Here is a 23,687-nt window from a genome sequence, read left to right on the forward strand (position 1 = left end):
CAGGCTTAAGTAGGCTAGATCTAGTGTCTCGCTTTCTTGCACAGTGTCACCTATGCTTACTGTGTGTGTCTGTGTGTGTGTGTGTGTGTATGTGTGACGGAGTGATTGAGTTTGTGTTACTGTTTGTCGATTTCTTACGTGAGCCTTGAAGGCTTCGCCTCTTGTTATTATTCCTCTGCTCTGTGTCTGAGCTCAAAAGCAAATGAGGATCTATAAAAACAATCCAAGTAGTTACACAAGCAGCCAAATTCAGAGACACACTTTTGAGGTTTGTTCAAGTGAACTTTCAAACAGCAACCTCCCCAGCTTATCACACATTATGCACTTTGTATATATACATACATGTGTCTCCCTCTATCCCAAATTTTCTACTCACTCTAGTATCAGTGTTGTACCTAGGCATCTGCCTTTATAGTCATTGATGCATACTTTTTTTGATCTGACGCATTGGTCTGACCCCTGACCGGCCAACTTGTCCTTTATACAGGCTATAGTCTTGAAATGTAGGGCTTAATTCTTACCATCAATTTTCCCACCAAGCTGGAAAAGCCAGAAAATTTGGATATATTATGTAGATCTTTCAATCCAGGTCCAACTGACCCTTTGTCTTCTAAGGCTGGGAACAACACGAGTATAAGTTTCCACTTGCCCTGATCGCACCCCTCCCCTCCCCCCTCAACATACATGCACCTAACAAATTTAAAATTAGCAACCACACTATTTCACCGTACCTGAATGTATTCTGCAAGCTTTGGATAGACTTTCAAGATGGCCATTTGGATAGAAAAGGCAGTGCTGTAGGGGAAGGAGCTGCGTACAGCGTGTTCAACACTTGGCAGCTCCATGGTTTTGTAGCCTTCAGATTCAAACTTTTTCTTTAACTCCTCATCCACCTCCTCGCCCTCTTCTGCTAGAATGGCTGCCACAACATGTCGCAGTCTGTCCGCTTCCACCTGAAATGTTAAAGATAGAAATTATCATCAACATTTTATGATTGTCTTATGTCTTCCTGGTTTGGCTTCCACGTGAAATGTTAAGATAGTAATAATCATCAGCGTATGCATGATTGACAGATTGTATTTGGTCGTAGTTATAGTTGACTGCATGAGGAGCTCAGCTTGAGAAACCTCGATATTAACTGAACATCATGCAAAACTTCTTCAGCAGTGGTGTTGTAAACATGTGGAACAGTTTGCCAGACTCAGTGGTCACTGCTCCCACAGTTAACAGCCTCAAGAGTAGACTGGACGCACACTAGCTGGCACAACCTTTCTTCAAAATATGACCCAGATTGCCAGATCGTGACAGACATTTTTTTACACCGCCGCGCCTAGCAACCTTTTTGTGTATTTTTTTCCCCATCAACTATGGAACCGTGAACAGGCTCTCACAAGTCTCACTCTCAACCACTGATCAAGTCAAGACAAGTTAAAGAGAACAAACTGTGTCCACAGCAGTTTGGGTTTTGTTGTTGTTTTTATAGTCTGGTAAACATTTCCTTGAGTCTAGAACAATCTTACATTTGCACAAGTTGATCATGTTCATACAATGCGCTTAAATCGAGGGGGAAGGGGGGGGGGGGGGGCTGCAACAACAAAGCACTCAATAATACATCACAACGTTTAGGCTGAAAGTGAAACTGAAATAAAAGCAAATCACGAGTGAAGATTCAGCACCTTGTTCAAGTTCTTCCTTCACAATTCTATCTCGTGTGTTTGACACTACACGACATTATCTCAAAATCCCCTTTCGTATACTGACCTTTTTCGGATCATCGTAGTAGATGCCAAGCATTGTGTGTTTTGGGGCAATAGAGCAAGCCTCGACGAACGCAGGGCCGACATTTTTGTACGGACCTCTGGCAAACTTGTAGGCAATAACGACCTTGCCGATGGGAGGCTTGCCTGCTCCGACCTCCACTGTCTCAAACGCACCCGAGTAGACGATCAAAGCGACTACGGTTGCGATGAGAAGCAGCACCAAAACACCGATAGCTGCAAGAATCATCCAAGTATCCATCTTGGCAAAATACTGGCTTTGTCAGCTGTGAGCAAAAATAGCAGCTATCTCAACTTCCGCAATTATGGAGTGACCTGCCCTTGATTTCTACTTTCACTTTCGCCGCTGCTTTCGGAGTAGTTAATTGGGATGTGATTATTGTTTTAATGCATGAACTGGGGATGATAACGTTCGGTCCATTTGGTATTTCACCTATCACAAATTCAATAATGTTCGCAGTCGACTGTTTTGCCGTCTTAAATACCCGCGACCACTACGAGCAACCTCCGGCAGTGAATCAGTCCCCGGGACTGAGCAGTGAAACGTGTCACTGGGTTCTTTCATCATTTTCCGGTGGCTTGAAGAGTGACACGTAATCTTTTCCGCAACAACAATTTTCTGCCAGTCTTTAAATACTACATTATTCATTATGTAATTCAACATGAAATTTCTTATTTTATCAACTTGACGAATCATCGTTGTTAGAGGGACTCAAGTCAGGCAGTGTGGACGATAGCTTTAAATTGAGAAATAAACGCCCATAATATTATATGGATGGGGACTGCAGTTTAGTTCAAACTTGATTTCACGAGTTCTTCTTCTTCTTCTTCTCCTTGGTGATGTGACAGTACCAGTTGAGACACTTTGACGATCGGTCACGGTGTGTCACTGAGTCAGTCAGTCTACATCAGTAGGAACACACACACACACACACACACACACACACACACACAAACACCCGCACACACACACACACACACAGCACACACACACACACACACACACACACGCACACACACACACACACTGTGCTGTTGCTATTGCTACCTCGACAATGTAGAATCAGATGTTATTAGTGAAAAGAAATTGACGCGGATCAAAGGGACAGAACTGCACCCCGAATGGCAGTGTCAGAAAGTGTATCCAGACCTTGAGTAGACAAACATCAGAAACAAATATCTGCAGAAAAACAATGGACGGGTCAGAATGACGTGTGATCCCGAAAAGAGAGAACGGTCAAATGGCTTAATTATGTTCATCCTTGACGTTTGTTATAGTATTTGTAAAATAATATAATACGTGCTTTTGAATTTCTTGGCATAGTTTTCTTTCTCTACGACGCCTTCTTCGATCCGTCTTCTCTCTCTAAGTCTCTGTCTGTCTGTCTGTCTGTCTGTCTGTCTGTCCGTCTCTCTGTCTCTCTCTCCCCCACCCTCTCTCTCTCTCTCTCTCTCTGGCTGTCTTGCCGCTGTATCTCTCTCTCTCTCTCTCGCCTCTCTCTCTCTCTTCTCGCTCAGTCTTCCTCCCCCTCCTCCTTCCTAGCTTCCAACTCAAGTTCCTTCCGTCTGACCCCCCTCCCCCCTTTCTTTTATTCATGTTCCTTTGTTGTGTGTGTGTGTGTGTGTGTGTGTGTGAGTGTCTCGTCAAGCCTAGCAAAGTGTGACTACAACTGTCATTCGTCCTGCACACTACCCGGCCCCTCCCCCTCCCCAGCCCCTCTCCCTAAGCCCCTCCCCCTAACATCGGACCGTCCTTGAAATGGAAAATCAGCGAGAGGATGAAATATGCAACAACAACAAGAGGGCCTTTTTTCGGCCTGTGCAATAAAACAGACATTACAATGAAAAACATTTTGAAACACTGACCTTTGATCCCTCTTCCTCTCCTCCTCATCCTCTTCGTATTATAGATCTGCGAAACTGAAACAAAATGTGGGTCAAAAGCAAAAAGAAACATTCACAGCGCAAAAGACAATAAACACGCCGACAAACTCAACAAGGGGTGACAACTTCATGTGTCTCCCAGCGGTTGTTACTATGACTACAGTGGAACCCTCCTTTTATCCCCCGCCCCCCGCCGCCCCGCCGCCCCCCCCCCCCCCCCCCCCGATATAAGAATTCCTCCCTTTTAAGACTTTTTTCCTCAAGATTTTCTATCCATTACCTCTGTAAATGTACCTCCGTTTTTACACTCCCTCCTGTTCAAGACTTCATTTAATACCAATTTTCGAGGTCTTGCAATGGGGTTCCATTGTACTATTGTAACGGGCCAATTCATCCGTGTCGATGGAAGCTGCTGTAAACTCGGTCACGGCCTCCGATTTTGTAATGCTGTCACTGGAAGGCCACAGAAATCTGTCACCTACCGTGAGTTTGTTTTATTTGTTCGTCCATGGGGGGATAAGGGCACTAGGAGGTCTGCACCTTAGTTGACCTGGGAGATCGGAAAAATCTCCACCCTTAACCCACCAGGCGGCCGCAGCCGGGTTTTGAACTCACGACCTACCGATTATGGGCAGAATATACCTGCGCAGAGTCAGCGGCACAGACGACGCACTGCATATTATGCTGCGTTGGGGATTATGACGAGAACTTGGCCTGTTTTCCTTTCACGCAACGTGTAACGGGCTGGTATAATCTGCAGTGTGACGTCGGTCCTGCTGAAGTTACATAAGTGAGGAGCCCCTTAAGAGGCCGATGTCTTATCCACTAGGCCACTGCGCTCGTCTATCTACCGTCTGTCCGGATGACGCAGTGGACACGAGAAGATGCTAATTTTAGTGTGTGTCTGGACAAGTATCCTTAGCATTCGATGTAATTAATCCCACAGGTTAAGGCCAAACGTTTTTGCTCCATAAACTGTAAATGTGTCCCGGCCACAAACATAAGCCCCCCCCCCCCAAAAAAAAAAAAAAACAAAAAAAAAAACCCACCCAAAAACCGAGCACATTTGTAGTTTTGGGGCCAAAACTGTATTTGGGAGCATAAGATAAGGGGCACAAAATATGCTTCATAAAAAAAAGAGGAGAAACTTTTTGGGGCATAAATAACGTATTTTCCCAAAAGAATGTGTTAGGCTTATTTTTGTGGGGCACTTTTACAGTTTTGGGGCAAACACACACACACACACACACACACACACACACACACACACACACACACACTGACAAACACACACACACACACATGACTCACACACACGCACACACATTCATACACACACACACACACACACACACACTCAATTATTCACGTACACGCGTCAAAGGGGAAACAGCAAACAAACCCATTAGTTTCTGTATAAGAATGACGTACATCGCACTTAAAATTACAGCCAGAAAGGAAAACTCTACGTACCCAAATAAATTATACGAGGGCGTAATATTTTCAACCATAGATATGCACCACCACAATAACACATGTGTTTACAACGGAAGTTGGGAGGCTGTATTTCGGATGGTACATTTGTGAATATGGTCAAACGAAATGAGTAGAGCTCACTAGTTGACCACGAGAACTATTTTTGTTTTTTATGCGCTGGACCGCCACAACGTTGGGAGAATGTAACGTTTATCAATTTTTGACTTTTCCTGGGATATTCCATCGAATAGAAAAAATAAAAAATACAACAGTCTAACGACAAAAGTCATTGGTGCATTCTGCGTAACGAGAGTGCTTTTCAAGAGATTTGGTTTACAGACACGCTTACCATTCTGTTTCAAACACAATGCCATAAAGTCACCTGGCAAATTTGAGAAAGGATTTCAGGTGGGGTATGAATTTCTAGGAGATAGAGGGATAGGAGTTAGGGGAATGGGAGGTAGGGATTTCAGGTTGGGCGTGGTCATCCCATTACACAGTATTTAAATGTTTTCTGTATTGTTGTTGTGAGGGAGTTTGCTGATTTGGATAATCAAACTTGATAACTAAGGTAAGATTCTACAAATGATAGTTACTGGCCCGACCCGAGGAAAGTGCTTAATTTTGTCCAATAATTAGGCACAATCAAAGGCAGGGAACACGTACATTCTAGATGACCTGTCTGATTGACGATGTTCGGAAAAAACTCTGCAATAAAAATTACATTTGACCTCGTCACAGTGGACAGGCAACACGTGTCTTTGTAACCCTGACCCGAGTTATATCCAGACCGTCGTCTATTGTCAAAGACAGCGCCCACTTGTAATAGGGAACGCATCTGTCGTAACGTACGGGGTGAACTTGTTATGATAAGGCAATAATTACGCCGTATATTCGACTATACCGAGAGAGCGCTGACGCGAGGTGTAAACAAAGCGTTGTCCACTTCACGGCATGTTTCCCCCATTCAAAACAAAATGTGTCTCTTTGAAACCACGTACAGCTTACATTTATGGTTGTGGGAATGAGTAAGGTTTGTATCTAGTACATGTGTGGTTTTCAACGACAAATATACATAAATAAACGAACATACGAACCGATTTGCTGTAGATCTGTCCTCAATCAAGCATATCAGTTCGTCCATACGCCTCGTTGTCGATAAATGGACTGACAAGCCAAACTATAATGTTAGTTGATGTGTCTTTCGTTGATATGTGAAATATCACCATTCAAAACGGTCTGTATCGTGCAAACAGTAACTGGACATTGAAAAAAAACCCGAAGCAGTCAAAACTGTGTGGTAGCGCAATGTCTGGATCGGAATAAAATTGCCTCCGCTTGTTGGAAACCACACAGTATCAACACAACCAAGCCAACAATCGCTTGGCGGTACGGCGGCGCACGCTCGGTATAGCCTTGAATATACGGGGTGATAATAGCTGTGTGATAAATTTGAGTGTTGATCATCATTTGCACATGATTGAGCGAGCGTTTTAAAAATATTCCTTTTATTCGTGAAGCGCACGTGAGACACACTTTTTATGTCTCTCCACCCCACTACTCCTCTCTTCCTCTCCTGACAGCAGTAGTTTTTTTTCTCTCTCTCACTCTCTCCCTCTCTCTCTCTCCCTCTCTCTCTTTCTCTCTCTCTCTTTCTCTCTCTCTCTCTTTCTCTCTGTCTGTCTGTCTGCCTGCCTGCCTGCCTGTCTCCTCTCTCTCCGTCTCTCTTTGTCTCCGTCTCTCTTTGTCTCCGTCTCTCTCACTCGTCTCTCTCTCTTCCTCTCTTTCTCTCTCTCTCATTCTCTCTCTCTTTCTCTCTGTCTGTCTGTCTGTCTGCCTGCCTGCCTGTCTCCTCTCTCTCCGTCTCTGTCTCTGTATCTCTCTCCCTCTCTATCATTCTCTCTCTCCCTCTCTCTCTCTCTCTCCCTCTCTCTCCCTCTCTCTCTCTCTCCCTCTCTCTCTATCTCTCTCTCTCTATCTTTCTCTCTCTCGCACATTTTGTTCGTTCCTTCAGAGGCTGGCCAAGACTGAACAGATGGCAGGCCTACTGACCGAGCCCAAGCCCCGGAGTCGTGCGCCAGCCATGTCTTTTACCTTTCTTTACCTTTCTCCCACCTGACACCGCCGTGACAGCTCAAGGTGTGCGCGAACCTACCTGCTGGAATGCGGACTGATTCATTATGCCCCCATCCCCCATTCCCCTCCTACCGCTACCTTCAACGTCCCTATTTCATTCTTTACTTCGCTCCTCTGTACAGAACCTTTTGCCGGTCTCGGCAAAGGGCGCAGTTGAGCGAGACTTCCCCTCGAGAACTAAAACGGTTTCGGTGAACTTTTCAGAGACCCGAGGTATTGAAGGGCACTAGTGTTAGTTTTGACACTAATTCATTTGGGGCTCTTTAGGCCCTCTTGCTACTATAGCTTGCCAGATGCACGCCCGCGGTTCGGCAGATTTTGAATGAAGACGAGTAGAGCTTTTGAACCAGTGTGTATTGCGTGAGAAAAGGTAAGATGCAAACATTTATTTCGATTCAGTAAATTTTCATTATTGTATTCGGATGAGGTGAGAAGTGGCCAGAAATTTCTTTCCACGTAAGGGGGATGATCCTTCGACTGTGATTAGTTTGAATTTGAACAGAAAACGTGCATATATCGGAATGGCAAGGCTGGAAAGAGCTGGGGTGTTAATGTCAAGGTAAGTACATGTAACAATTTGTCGTGGAGACACTTCTCTATTTTGTTTTTCATATACATCAAATAAAATAAAATAAAATTAACATTATTTCAAATCTGAGAAATGACAGTGGTATGAACATGAAGAAAAACGGAACACAACAACATTAGTAACATTAAACAATATTTACTTACTAATACGATTCTAATATATAACCAATCATTTGACTCAATTATGCACGCCATGTGCAAGGAAACATTATAAGATTGGAGTCGAAAAAAGCGAGAACGTTGCAACTGTATCAGCTGTCTGGCCCACTATTCTTCACTTCAGGTAATGTTCAAGCATATAGCGTCCCATATTCAAGGAAGTTGTTGCTAGGTACCAGACATTTCAGACAGAGAGAAGAACCTTGGCAAAATCGTGGTGAAAAGGGATAATTTTGACTTTGAAACGCGTTCCACCCAATACACGTGATTTTCATGATCAAGGGACTCAGCTACATTGGGACTGTCGCCGAAGAGAGTAAAGTGCCGTTCACATGGCAGACTTTTGACCAACTTTTCCCCAACCTTTGTTGGTTTGAAATCGCTCCCGAGTTGTTGAGGCCAAGTGGGCAAAAAGTCGGCCATGTGAACGACCCCAACGATTAAGGTTAATTTGGGACACTATGTTTGGATTTTAGCTCAGCTCAGAACTCTCTGCCTCTGGGTCTTGTTCAATGCACTATCCAGGTTTCCCAATTGCTTCGTTTCCGGCCGATTTATGTGGAGCACGTGATGCGCACAAAAAAATATTGGCAGTCTAGAAGTGTCGTCTGCGCAATAATCGCGGCGGCGCCCGCGGCTTTCTTGACCGCCAAGGACGACCGCGCACGTTGTGATACGTCATTCGTTAGACCTCAATAGGGCCATGTTTTTGTGGACGAAGAAGCTATATAAAAACACCGATCTTTTTTTTCTCTCCCCCCCCCCCCCCCCCCCGCACCCAAAGTCGGGGTCAAACCCGGGAACATGCCCCTAATGGTTTTACCATGAGGGCGTTAAACACTATTTATCATCATCTAAACCTCGCTTCCTTTGTGCCATAACTTCGTTTTTCTTCAACAATTCCGAAAATAATTCTGTCGGATTTGTATAGGTTGTAAAAGAGTGAATACCCCTGCTTTTTACTCGGACAAACATTGGAAGGGCCAATCACTAGCGAGGGGTGTGTGGGAAACACGTGGACAGGAGCACGTTCGAGTGTATTTGTCAGAGGAAAAGCAAGAGTATTCACTCTTTCACAACCAATACGAACCCGACGGAGTTATTTCCAAAAATCGTCTGTTCACGTCCCATGCCCATCTCTTCATTCACTCAAGTTTACATTCGCCCTGACTGGAGCAGCGTGACCTTTTTCACGAGAGAAACCTTTTGACCCACAGGAATGGTCACTGACTTTTTATCTTTTGTGATTTTCTTGAACACATTCTTCAGAAGTGTGTTGCTACCTTTCTTTGATGTCTTGAACACATTATTCAGAAGTGTGTTGCTAACTTTTTTTGATGTCTTGAACATATTATTCAGAAGTGTGTTGCTACCTTTTGTGATTTTCTTGAAAAAAATGCTGCAGGCGTTTGTTGCTACCTTTCGTAATTGTCTCGAACATTTTCTTCAGACACACACACACACACACACACACACACACACACACACACACACACACATAGTACATGCAAATAATTCAATAGTTCTAAAATCATTAGGAAACTAAAATCCAACTTAACCCTACCATACACTCCAAACCAAACCGGGCTTGACCCGACGGCGAGAAGTGGGCAGTGTAATTAACAGTGGCATTTGCGGCACGTTGACCAGTAGATCAAAGAGTGTGGGGATGGCAGAGCAGTGTCAATCCCTGCTAATCCTTTCTCTGGTCGCCGCTCTGTTGACTTACACCTTACAGGCACACTCCTATATATACCCGTGTAAACAATTCCACACACCAGCCTAGATCAGACTTTTACATCGGTTAAGACCATCTCTTCACTTGGACGCACATCGAAGTTCAACAGCCAGGGTGCTTCTAGAATCAAAACGGTAATCTTGAACTTTAGTGAGTAAAATTTATAGCTCAGAATCGAGTGGCATTCTTTACTTATTTTTGATACAAGTACCTGTAATCAAGCCAAAGAACATTTGTCGTGAAATTAATTGACGGATTGAGCTCCAAACCTAAGCACAATTAATTAATACGGTTGTTTGATCGGCGAAAATGGCGTACGTTGTCAACCAAGGGACATCAATTACACGACAGAGTAGCCTCCCCTGTCCGCTGACACGGATACTTCCTTCTTTGACCCATGTAAACGAAATGCATTCGTACAGTTCATCGGAGTTCATTCCGTGACTTCAAAGGGATCTAAAATGACTTGTTATGATTACAAGTGCAGGTTCTGCAAATTTGGAGGCTTAAAATGCCTCTGAATTATAAGCTATGAATTTAACACACTAAAGTTCAAGATTACCATAAAAACTTTATGACTTAGCAAATTGTTTGTTTGTTAGTTCATGGGCTGAAACTCCCACGGCTTTTACGTGTATGACTGTTTACCCCGCCATTTAGGCAGCCATACGCCGCTTTCGGAGGATGACTTAGCAAATGATAACAGGCATGTCGAGAAAATAAATATCAGCATGTTTATTTTTAGCGTGATAAACTTTTAGCGGGTCACCTAGTCAGGGTCAGTCCTGATTGGTCAAAAAGCCATATGGTGCACTGGAATGGTATTACAAGTTTATCTTGTTGTGCTCCTTTAATATATCAGACACTCCACAGCTTTGTAAAAAAAATAAAGTATCTGAATAAAATACTGCTGAAACCAGATGGTGAGCCGAATCGTTAATTCGGGAAGGATTGTGCCTTTAACCTCTGCACGCGCCTGTGCACCACACTGTCATGGTGGCCCGTAGTAATTCCGCTTGTCCACTGAGCCACCCTGTACAAAATACAATGTTTGCTTTGCAACTGCATGTTGTACAACTAGTGGAAGTAGAAGTAATCCCGACAGCGTTGTGCGGTTTACTGTTTGTTTTGTTTTGTTAGGCTTGATGTTTGCTTTGTTTTGTGTGTGCTTTGATGTTGGTTGGTTTATTGCCCCCCCCCCCCCTCCTCCAACAGCCCCTCCGCTTTATTATTAAGAATACTATAATGTTAATTTCACATTACGGATTGTGATCCTCTGCACCGTGTTTTTTTAAAAATTTCTTTATTAATTTGGGTTGACTCTGCTTAGTTTTGATTTGCTGCGTTTTGATGTTTAGATTTGTTGATACGCTGCTCAAATGTATGAAGATTTCCAGAATTATTATTTTTTTTTTTAACATTAGTTTTCGGTAATCGTGCGCTTTCTAGTAAGGCGGGAATGATTCGTAAAAGTCGGATTTCAAATGGCTCGATTCATGCCCAGCAGCCCTGATTGTATTTCCGGTTTCTTTTTAGTGTGTGTGATGGTATATGATTGTTTACGACGGACGATATCGTTGGTGTGGGATCCTGTCATTCATTTTCGATAGTTTGCTAGGTCTGCGAAGTTGGTTTTCAGTGGTCACTGAAGTGCCACTCATGTGCGACATTGGATTTTCAGTTTATGGCAATGATAAGGCCCCCCAAAAAATATAGTCTGTTTACGGTATCCCGACCGACCCTATTTTTTCTCGCGACCCTAGACTTTTTTTTGGCATTGGGAAAAAAAAGAAAAAAAAGTCTGTTTTTTGGCAAAATAACTTAAAAATATGTTTTTTTGGAGAAAAAAAAATCCCGACCTACCGACCCTATTTTTTTTGCCTATGTTACCGTAAACAGATTTTGTTGTTGTTGCTTAAACAAAACTTGAACTAGAGAGTCCTTTTTACCCTTGAAAACAAAGAGTGACAAAAAGATTACACAGTAATACGTATACAGGCAACAGGCTAAAAATGCAGCAGGTGCCCCTCTTCCTCCACCCATCCTCACTAACACCCTTTAAACAGTATTTTATTCGTAAACAGACACATGATAATATAACAACATCATTAAGAAGGAGCACAACAAGTTTAAAACTTATGGTAAGTGCTCACATAAACATTCCTGAAATTTCATGGCGGATTATGATCAATGCGACACATTTTTTGAAAAAAGAGATGAGACAAAAAAACAAAAAAATATATATATATAAAAAAAAAATTAAAAAAAATTAAACAAAAGGAAAAAAAGAAAAGGAGAAAAACAGCAAGGAAAACTTAGTTTGAATTATCGAACACAATCTGTGTCAATACCGAAAACGAAAACAAATACAAAACGAGAACGAAAGACACAACAAAATATCAACAACAACAAAAAAGATGGGCCCCAAGTAATATATTTAGAAAAACCCACACCAACATCGAACTAAGGTGTCCCAAAGCGGTTTGATTTCTCAATATAGCTTTGGACAGCAACACAAATAGCACTATTTTCAAATATGGAAATGTTTGAATCACCTGTCAGGAGTGTGTCAATATTAACAAATTCTGGAGCTAATGTACCGATTGTTGCGGTTCTTGCATCATTAAAGAGGGGACATGATAGCAAATAGTGATGCGGAACAGTTTCAGCAAAATAACCACAAGAACATTCCGGGTTGTTTACTAGGTGGCGATTAAACATATCATATTGTAAATCACTCATTCCAAGTCTTAACCTGCAATGCAAAACTTCAGTTTTGCGATTTGGGGAATAGTAATATGGTGGAATTGAAATATCAAAAGCTGTGAAATGTCGCTTGAACAGACCAACACTAACACCCCAACCCCAGCAGCCGCCTCTTTCCCTCTCTTTCTGTCTCTGTCTGTCTCTCTCTGTCTCTGTCTGTCTGTCTGTCTCTCTCTTTGTGTCTCTGTCTCTCTGTCTGTCTGTCTGTCTGTCTGTCTGTCTCTCTCTCTCTCTCTCTCTCTCTCTCTCTCTCTCTCTCTTTTTGTGTCTCTGTCGCTGTCTCTGTCTGTCTGTCTGTCTGTCTGTCTGTCTGTCTGTCTCTCTCTGTCTCTCTCTCTCTCTCTCTCTCTCTCTCTCTCTCTCTCTCTCTTTGTGTCTAGGTATTTTATTATTATGTATAATTATGCAGCAAATTGTATAGCTACATTTTGAACAACAGATTGACGAATTGGATCGAAAAACATGAAATATTAAATGCGAGTCAAGCTGGTTTTCGCAGAGGCTATAGTACCGTTGATCATATTTTTACACTACAAGCTTTGGTACAGAAGCAGTTATTGACACACAAGAAGTTGTATGTTGCTTTTATTGACTTTCGTAAAGCTTTTGATTCAGTTGTAAGAACTACGTTGTGGAAAACTTTGAAGAAAAATGGAGTTAAAGGAAAGATGTACCAGGCGCTCAGCGTGGTAAAAGCAAAAGTGCGACCAGGAAGTGATTTTTCGGACTCCTTTATGTGCCCAAGGGGTCTAAAACAGGGAGAAATTTGTAGTCCAGTTTTGTTTTCTCTACTAATTAATGAGCTAGCTAATGATATTGTCCAGAAGGGAAAACATGGTATTCAACTTATTCCAGACTTTTTGGAAATACTAATTCTGATGTTTGCAGATGATATTATTCTTATTTCAGATTCTGTATGCGGGCTCCAGAATCAGTTAAACATTCTGTGGGATTCGTCTAGACGTCTTGGACTTGAAGTTAATTTAGACAAATCTAATATTGTTGTTTTTCGGAACGGTGGTCACTTGGCCTTGCGAGAAAGATGGGTGGACATCCTATGAGCGTTTTGAACATGTATAAGTATTTAGGAGTATGGTTGTCTACACGCCTGTCCTTCTCTCACACTCTTAATGATTTTGCTGCAAAAGGGAAAAAGGGAGTCATTGGTATTCTAAAATGTTTATGGCAACTGGGTGACAGATCTCCAGCTATTTTTGTCAAGCTTTTCGACGCACAGATTCAACCGATGCTGTCATATGGTGCCGAAGTTTGGGGGGTTGAAGCAGACCAAACACCTATAGAGAGAGTTCATTTATTCGCACTTAAACGTTTTTTGAATACGAGTATGAGAACACCAAATGCTATGGTCTATGGAGAAACGGGAAGGTACCCCTTGTTTATAAACAGCTTTGTTAAATGCATTCGTTTTTGGCTACGTATATTGAGGATGCCACATCATCGCCTTCCGAGCAAGGCGTATAAAATGCTGAAATATCTCCATGAACAAAATAAGAAAACATGGGCCTCCTCGATCTGTTACACTCTGTACATGTACGGTTTTAATGAAGTATGGGAAAACCAAGGTGTTGGCGATGAGAGGGCGTTCCTAACAGCATTTAAAGAAACACTTATTTCATCCTATAAGCAAACCTGGCTTGACAATGTACAAGGAAGTGAACGTTTCTCTCTGTACAGAACCTTCAAATCAACCCTAACATTATCCAACTATTTAAGTGATTTGAAACATATTAAAGCTAGAAATCTTCTGATTAGACTTAGATTGGGAGTATCTCCTCTGAAAGTGCATCGATTTCGCTTTAATTTAAATGCAACCTCCGCTGATTTATCTTGTCCATTTTGTTGTGGCAGTGTTGAAGATGAAGTCCACTTTGTTTTAGTATGCCCTAAATATGCTGAGTTAAGAGAATATTATATTCCACGAAAATACACTAGAATCCCATCATTGTTTAAATTAACCATGCTGTTTTCAAACACTAGTAAGCCGCTATTGCTACGTTTTTCTACGTTTGTCATGAAGGCGCTTTCCATTCGTAATCCATAATCCGTAAACGAAACAGGGCGATACTAGTAGGATGTTCTTGTTTTTGTTCACAATGTGCATTTGTATGCTGGTGCTTGAGATGTGCTCATCTCCATGAAAAGGGCCCAAGGCCTACTCATTAAAACATTCAGACTTCAGACTTCTCTCTTTGTGTCTCTGTCGCTGTCTCTGTCTCTGTCTGTCTGTCTGTCTGTCTGTCTGTCTGTCTGTCTGTCTGTCTGTCTGTCTGTCTGTCTGTCTGTCTGTCTCTCTCTCTCTCTCTCTCTCTCTCTCTCTCTCTCTCTCTCTCTCTCTCTCTCTCTCTCTGAGACATAACATAACTGCGAATTTATATGGCTTATATATGTTACAACCTTTTAAAATGTTATGTGCATGAACTGAAAGTCCCCTGCTTGATAACGAGGAACAGACCACTTGTAGAATGTGGCATACCTAAGACAAATAATCGCAAGAATCTTGAAATGAGTGCCTTCAAATATTGTAATATGCTTCAGACGCGACTCCGCCTCTGCTATGTGACTTTTCACGAGTACTGTTAGACCTTCGTTACAAGCTAATTAACCTAGTTTTAAACGCTTTAAATAAAAAGAAAAAGTTGTCTACTCCCATCTCCCATTCGTACTTTGTGTTAGGTCGAGTGGGGCCAACCATCCAGCCCAAAGCAAACCATTTTGTTTTCCTGGCGAAAAGGTCTCTTCATCTCGCAGACGCCTCATTTTCTTTTCCCCGTCGTTGTTTTTGCAAATTTCTGTCCAAACACACGCAGCGTTTATTTGCCCTCTTTGTCTCTAGAATACCCGGCTGCTCTGAGTCAATAAAATGTTTACAGTGCCTCTTAATTCTATCTACGTTGTTTTCTTTCGCTGGAGGGGAGGCTGAGTGTTTGCGAAGATGGCACGAATTCTTTCCCTTGATGTGCGCGTCGCTGTGGCGACAGGTCAAAGGTCGAAGGTCGTGAGCAAGGTCACAGCCTGAAGAGACTCGGAAGGATGGAGAAGATGCCTTCAACTGGCTAGGAAAGATGACACTGAGTTGATTTTAACGGGGCTGTAAAATGTTTATTTGGGTGGAGAGAGAGAGAGAGAGAGAGAGAGAGAGAGAGAGAGAGAGAGAGAGAGAGAGAGAGAGAGAGAGAGAGAGAGAGAGAGAGAGAGAGAGAGAGAGAGAGAGAGAGAGAGAGAGAGAGAGATGCTGTATGATCATATGCATTTGGACGAATCCACATAATTATGACCAATGGAAATCAGTCAAGCGGAAAATGGTCTTAGGTCAAGGCCGTTCAAAGATGTGAGAGCTGCCTTAGTCTGTTTACTGTGAATAACATCCTCTCTGATGCTGATGAATATGAGAAATGCGTTTTCTGATCTGCGGAAAGACAACGATAAAACTTTGTCAAACCCAACAATAAGGACACGCTTGAGCGCTTATAACAACTAGCCTACTTGTCGTGCGACAAACACTTAGAATAAAACTTGAAAAAACACACCCCAAAACACATTTTAAAAAAACCCACGAAAACCCACGTGGAAAACAGCAACCAACCAATCAAGCAAAGCCAACGAAATTCTAAACAAACAATGTTATATTTTAACTACTATTTTTCGGCTCACAGCCGCTGATTAACGAATGTGTTAACCTCGTACATTCGCAGTCGAGAAAGCGCACCTCAAAAGATTTCTTTTTTTTCTGCAGAGAATACCTATATTTGGTAGATCTGTGAACATAGTATATAGAGAATACTACATCGCTTGCTGTGTCGTACCAGATTTACACAAGTTTTTTTTTTAAATATTGAACTGCGAGCGAACTTGTTGCTTTTTCAAATAGTGAACAGCTCGCTTTCGCTCGCAGTTCAATATTTTTTTTAAAAATCGTGTAAATCTGGTACGACACAGCAAGCCATGTAGTATTTTCTATTTTTCCCCAGTTTTCATCACTACTTTTATAGATATACAGCATACGGACAAAAAAAAATCCTCCAGTTTAAATCACTACCATATACTTTTATTTTATTTAATTATTGTATAAGCTTGTTGTGGTTTACCTTGTACGTGTCACTGTGACAAACACAAGTGATTCATTTAGTTCCAACGGAAAGACCTTAGGCTGACTTCATTAAACCAAGGCAACACGAACTCAACAGCAAAAACTGAAAATACACTACTCTGTTCAGTCGCCAACTCTTTAACCTTAGCGCCAGGAGAAAAAAAAAAAAGTCAGAGCGAAATTCAAAAGTACACTTGAAAGCTGTGTCAGAAAAACGAACAAGTTAAGAGCATGTAATCGGGGCCAGGAGAGCCCTTGGTGAGCCCTGGGTGAAAAGCTGAAGCAATGAGACAGACAAACACACCGCGACTCGCATCACCGTGCGAAGATGGGGCTCGCTTCTACCTGCGACACACCGGGCGGTGTATATTCCCCCCCCCCCTCTTCTCTACCATCTGTTCTCTGCTGCTTTGCTTCAATTGATTCGTGAAAACAGTTTCAGTTAGTATACATCAGATCTGCCCAGGGTTTTACACGGAGTAAGAAGAAAATGTGAGTTTTACGCCCTCACATACCCCTAATAGCTTTGCCGTGAAGGCGCGGCGTAAAGTCTTAATTTGTCCTCTTTTCCGTGGGTAAGACCATCCCGCCCCTTGGACACATACCAGCAATCAACATCCTGACTGCTGTCTGTGCAGGGTTGGAATGTTTTGATGAAATCATTTTGGGATTGACACTAGTGTCTTTTAAGAAATTATTTCCAAAATGTGTCCCCAACTCTGCACAAAAAGCATACAGGCTGTTGATTTTTACATTTAGTCAAGTTTTGACTAAATGTTTTTAACATAGAGGGGGAATCGAGACGAGGGTCGTGGTGTATGTGTGTGTGTGTGTGTGTGTCTGTCTGTCTGTCTGTCTGTGCGTGTGTGTGTGTAGAGCGATTCAGACTAAACTACTGGACCGATCTTTATAAAATTTTACATGAGAGTTCCTGGGAATGATATCCCCGGATATTTTTTTTATTTTTTTCGATAAATGTCTTTGATGACGTTATATCCGGCTTTTTGTAAAAGTTGAGGCGGCACTGTCACACCCTCATTTTTTAATCAAATTGATTGAAATTTTGGCCAAGCAATCTTCGACAAAGGACGGACTTCGGTATTGCATTTCAGCTTGGTGGCTTAAAAATTAATTAATGACTTTGGTCATTAAAAATCTTTAAAATTGTAAACAAAATATTTTTTTATAAAACGATCCAAATGTACGTTTATCTTATTTTTCATCATTTCCTGATTCCAAAAACATATAAATATGTTATATTCGGATTACAAACAAGCTCTGAAAATAAAAAATATAAAAATTATGATCAAAATTAAATGTTCGAAATCTGTTTACGAATAAAATGCTGTTTAAAGGAATTTAAAAACACTTTCATCTTATTCCTTGTCGGTTCCTGATTTCAAAAACATATAGATATGATATGTTTGGATTCAAAACACGCTCAGAAAGTTAAAACGAAGAGAGGTACAGTGAAGCGTGAGCTATGAAGCACAGCGCAACCGCTACCGCGCCAAACAGGCTCGTCACTTTCACTGCCTTTTGCACTAGCGGCGGACTACGTTCAGTTTCATTCTGTGAGTTCCACAGCTTGACTTAATGTAGTAATTTCGCCTTACGCGACTTGTTGGTATGTGTCCGAGTGAATGGGTGGCATGATCCCATGTAAAATCCTGACCTCACCAGAAATGTTGAGCCGAATCGTTTGCAAGGGCGTCAGACCCCGTCACAGGTGAGGTTTCCCCTTCTTCTTTTCATCATCCATTCCCTTCTGCTAAACGAGTCCCTCATCCTCTCCCCCCCCCTCCCCCCTCTCCCTGGTTTTCAACGTGTCGAGGAAAAGTCATGAGTAAACTTCGGCTAAGTTCGCTTGCCTCAGACCTGTAACCCCCCCTGCGGAGCCAGAAGCGAACCACCTTGGCTTTCTTTTTGATGGTGTCCGTCCTTCGTCTCTGTCAGTGTGGCTTTTTACATTTAGTCAAGTTTTGACTAAATGTTTTAACGTAGAGGGGGAATCGAGACGAGGGTCGTGGTGTATGTGTATGTGTGTGTGTGTGTGTCTGTCTGTTTGTCTGTCTGTCTGTGCGTGTGTGTGTGTAGAGCGATTCAGACTAAACTGCTGGACCGAGCTTTATGAAATTTTACATGAGAGTTTCTGGGAATGATATCCCCGGACGTTGTTTTCTTTTTTTCGATGAATGTCTTTGATGACGTCATATCCGGCTTTTTGTAAAAGTTGAGGCGGCACTGTCACACCCTCATTTTTCAATCAAATTGATTGAAATTTTGGCCAAGCAATTTTCGACAAAGGCCGGACTTCGGTATTGCATTTCAGCTTGGTGACTTAAAAATTAATTAATGACTTTGGTCATTAAAAATCTGAAAATTGTAAAAAAAATATTTTTTTTATAAAACGATCCAAATTTACGTTCATCTTATTTTTCATCATTTTCTGATTCCAAAAACATATAAATATGTTATATTTGGATTAAAAACAAGCTCTGAAAATTAAAAAAAATTAAAATTATGATCAAAATTAAATTTTCGAAATCAATTTAAAAACACTTTCATCTTATTCCTTGTCGGTTCCTGATTCCAAAAACATATAGATATGATATGTTTGGATTCAAAACACGCTCATAAAGTTAAAACGAAGAGAGGTACAGTAGGCTAAACTGAGCGTGCTATCAGTGAAGCACAGCGCAACCGCTACCGCGCCAAACAGGCTCGTCACTTTCACTGCCTTTTGCACTAGCGGCGGACTACGTTCAATTTCATTCTGTGAGTTCCACAGCTTGACTAAATGTAGTAATTTCGCCTTACGCGACTTGTTGTTCTGTTTATTCGCCGTCCAACAAACAGTCCAAATAGTGTCAGCGGCCCGTTTAAGATTTTGTTTTCAAATCCAATATGTTCAAGATAAGGCAATTTTTTTTCAACTTCAAAATTACAACTTCTTGTCTTGAAAGTCCAGATCATTAGAAAGGTCTACATGTTTTGATGCTTTATGCTAACCTACTATCGCTAATTTTCGAACCATTTAGATTCTTCGGGTAAACATTGAACACTATCGTTTTTGGTTAATGGCCATCTGTTTTCTTTTTTCCGGAGGTCGAGAGAGAGAGAGAGAGAGAGAGAGAGAGAGAGAGAGAGAGAGAGAGAGAGAGAGAGAGAGAGAGAGAGAGAGATAGAGTGTGTTGTATCTTTTGCAAATGAGAGGAATGCATCGCTGGTAGCCCTGCCAGGAGAGGGGACGATGTGTCGGGGATGTTATCGCCGCTCGGCGTAATGCTTTTCCCCAGTTTCTGTTCCCTACTCCCCTTTTTCTCGCCCTTCCCCCTCCTCCTCCGCTCCCCCGGTTAGTCTTCCACGTGTCGGGGGAAAGTCATGAGCAAACTTCAATCCTGTACACCTCGAGACTGCTGGCTGGTGCACCTTTTTTGTCGTTTTTCTCTCTCGGACCCATCACCCTCCATCCACCAAGCCCGACTCAAGGTCGTCCCCGCATCCCCCCTCACCTGTTGGTGGTCGATCTCCTCAGTGACTAAAGCGATTCCCAAACAGAACACTTTTAATAATCTGGTACCAGAAATCAGATCGAAGAACATCCAACTCACGGCAAAAGATGCTAAAATCAGTCCCAAACATAACACTTTTAATCTGGTGTCGAAGCAATACACGCGAAGACGGTCAGACAAGAATACACCGAAACAATAATCCCCAAAACATATCGTTACGTTCAAAGCACAGGAACTTGTACCAAAGCGCCGGTCCATTGAAGTATCCTACTCCTTTATCCTTACTGTAGTATTACTACTATTGTTCTATGCTAGTAAATAATAAACCACAGAAAGGATTTATAGAGGAGTAGAATACTTTAGTCGACCGGCGCTTTGATTCAAGCTCCTGTGCTTCAAAGCTGGCTCAGAAATCGAAACAAAAAATGGTTGACAAAGAAAGAAAAAAAATATTACACCAGTCCCTGACAAGAACCCTTTTAATCAGGTGTCAGAAAAATCGGAAAAAAAATAACGTCGAAGACAGACAAAACATTCTAAAACTACAACCTCCCCAATTAAGAAGTGATTGATCCGAGGCTTGGTACCACTGCCGTACGGTTTATCTTGAATAACATTCTTTATGTCGCGATCTGCCAAGCGGGACAGTGACATGTAATTGCAGGAACATTCCTTTTTGTTGTAGGGCAGCATTAATTTTTCAGACCCATTGACCCCATCTTGTGGCCTGGGGCGTGTTTTTGTTTCACGCTTCATTGACCTCAACGTTGGCCTTCACCTGGAATGGTCAGTAGGTAAAGACAGAATTGTGCTTTGCGATTTTCGTTCTCTGCCACTTACGAAACAAAGCACGTCTGTCTTCGAGGTTGGGAAGTTGGTTGACTATCATTTTGTATCGTCTCTTCAGCTGATATTACAGAGTTCTAGATGGTCGAACGTGAAGCAAAGACCTGTACGTGTACGAGTAGATATTGCGTCACCCGTGACTCACATTTTTCTCCAATGTTCCAAATGCATACGTTGTTTTGCTCCCACCAAGACTGCAGATCTTGGCAAACGCGTGACGTAAAACCTAGATTTGATGACGTTACCCGTACACGTTCCCGTACACGTCCTGAAAAGTGCTGATCTAGATCTTGCTATTGCATACAAAACAAAGCACGTCTGTCTTCGAGGTTGGTAAGTTGGTTGGTTAGTATTTTTTATCGCGTCTGCAGCTAATATTGCTATTCGAGACCGTTGCAAGTTAGTTTTCTTTCTCAGTTCACATGGCAAGCTCCATGCTTAAAACTATTTACGTGGGGGGGGGGGGGGGGGGGGGGCAAGCAAATACTCCAGCTGCTCAAAGGGTTTTATGGCATTAACAGCGTTAGTGTTTAAATTTCAGCGTAGCGATAGGGTCCGATATTTAGACTCGAACAAGAATAATGCGACTCGTCTTCGACTCGTCGGCTTAATATCCTTGTCTCGTCTAAATATCGGACTTTACTGCTACGCTGAAAACACAATAGCGTTTATATTGCTATTCTGACATAATACTCTGTGTTGAAAACATGTTTTTGTCTGCAACAGCTGGTAATTTGTTGCAAATACACTAACGTGTTTGCGAAATGGACTTTAACAACGTTTCGTCTGGTTTTGTTTTACCTCAACTGATTGAGACCTTGTGTTTTTTGGGGGTATCGTTTAGATCTTTTGATGAACTTGCTTTTGGACACCGGCGGTACATGGTTTATTTCCCAGCTTCTTCTGAGCAGTCTTCGGAGTTGTATACTGATTTTGGCGTGAAATTATGGAAATTCTTCTCGCTTGGTTTGCTTCCTTGTCTCTTTTGGGTGTTTTATTTCGTTTCGCTATTTTATTTCATTTTGCTATTTTAATTGGGGTTTTTTCTGTTTGCGTTGCAAAACCCCAACAAATTAATGGACACATTAGCAGTCACATTATCCCCCCCTTTTTTTTTAAAGAACAAATTTGATCCCCTTCTTCTTCGTCTTCTTCTTTTTGTGTGGGGTTGGGTGAGGGTGAGGGTGAAGGGGGGGGGGGGGGGGAGAGAAACGAAGGGGTATTACTGAAAGAACAGAAAACCACATCATGTCCGCATGTCGTACTGTAACAAAATGCGGACACTCAATAACCATTACGCCACCGCTCTCTTCAAACTATCATGTAGCGGGACAAGAAAACCCCGACCAGGGGAAAACATAGTACTAACCGAGCAAGGAACCACTAACTACTACTAATACTTCAGAGACAGTCGCTGTTAGGTCTTCTTTCGGTAGCTCTTGTAACAACTCGTATCGCAGTGCCCGCGGTGCGTACATGTGTGTTTGTGTGTGTGACAGAGTGTAGCTAAACGTGGCCTGACCGGACGGGGACAGGCGAACAGGTGTAAACGTCCTTTCTTCTTGTCCAAGCACCTGTCTGCCCGCTGTTGTTTTCAACACACCTGGACACACCTGGACACCTTTCTTGTCAATTAAGTATGTTTAAGTTGTTCTAATCTTGTTTGTTGTGTTGTAGGTGATGCGTTTTATTTAATTTTTGTGTAAGTTAAGATTGTTGTGTGTGTGTGTGTGTGTGTGTGTGTGTGTGTGTGTGTGTGTGTGTGTGTGTGTGTGTGTGTGTTTTGTTGCTTTGAAGTCATGTTGTTGTGAGCGTTCTGTTGTATGGTGGAATATACCTGCAGCGCCACCGTCAAACAAAAATCAACTTGTTTTCCACTTTAAGTTCTCGTTATATTTAGTCAAGTTTTGACTAAATATTTTAACATCGAGGGGGAATCGAAACGAGGGTCGTGGTGTATGTGCGTGTGTGTGTGTCGTGCGTGCGTGTGTGTCTGTGTGTGTGTGTGTAGAGCGATTCAGACTAAACTACTGGACCGATCTTTATGAAATTTGACATGAGAGTTCCTGGGTATGATATCCCCGAACGTTTTTTTCATTTTTTTGATAAATGTCTTTGATGACGTCATATCCGGCTTTTCGTGAAAGTTGAGGCGGCACTGTCACGCCCTCATTTTTCAACCAAATTGGTTGAAATTTTGGTCAAGTACTCTTCGACGAAGCCCGGGCTTCGGTATTGCATTTCAGCTTGGTGGCTTAAAAATTAATTAATGACTTTGGTCATTAAAAATCTGAAAATTGTAAAAAAAAATAAAAATTTATAAAACGATCCAAATTTACGTTTATCTTATTCTCCATCATTTGCTGATTCCAAAAACATATAAATATGTTATATTCGGATTAAAAACAAGCTCTGAAAATTAAATATATAAAAATTATTATCAAAATTAATTTGTCGAAATCAATTTAAAAACACTTTCATCTTATTCCTTGTCGGTTCCTGATTCCAAAAATATATAGATATGATATGTTTGGATTAAAAACACGCTCAGAAAGTTAAAACGAAGAGAGGTACAGAAAAGCGTGCTATCCTTCTCAGCGCAACGAATACCCCGCTCTTCTTGTCAATTCCACGTGCACTGCCTTTGCCACGGGCGGTGGAGTGACGATGCTACGAGTATACGGTCTTGCTGC

The 23,687-nt window shown here is 42.0% G+C and overlaps 1 protein-coding gene across 1 annotated transcript in view; it reads right to left on the reverse strand.

The window, feature by feature from the left end:
- The window catches only part of LOC138964879 (testis-expressed protein 264-like), a 5,410-nt gene extending 3,265 nt beyond the window's left edge, over positions 1-2,145 (reverse strand). Inside the window, exons 1-2 of the mRNA XM_070336942.1 lie at positions 1,762-2,145; positions 732-953 (exon numbers count right to left, since the gene is read on the reverse strand). Coding sequence (XP_070193043.1) covers positions 732-953; positions 1,762-2,019 — 480 coding nt within the window. The 5' untranslated portion in view covers positions 2,020-2,145. The remainder of the gene's footprint in view (positions 1-731; positions 954-1,761) is intronic.
- Between the last annotated feature and the right edge of the window lie 21,542 nt (positions 2,146-23,687).

This window comes from Littorina saxatilis, linkage group LG4, assembly GCF_037325665.1.
Source record: "Littorina saxatilis isolate snail1 linkage group LG4, US_GU_Lsax_2.0, whole genome shotgun sequence".
NCBI lineage: Eukaryota > Metazoa > Mollusca > Gastropoda > Littorinimorpha > Littorinidae > Littorina > Littorina saxatilis.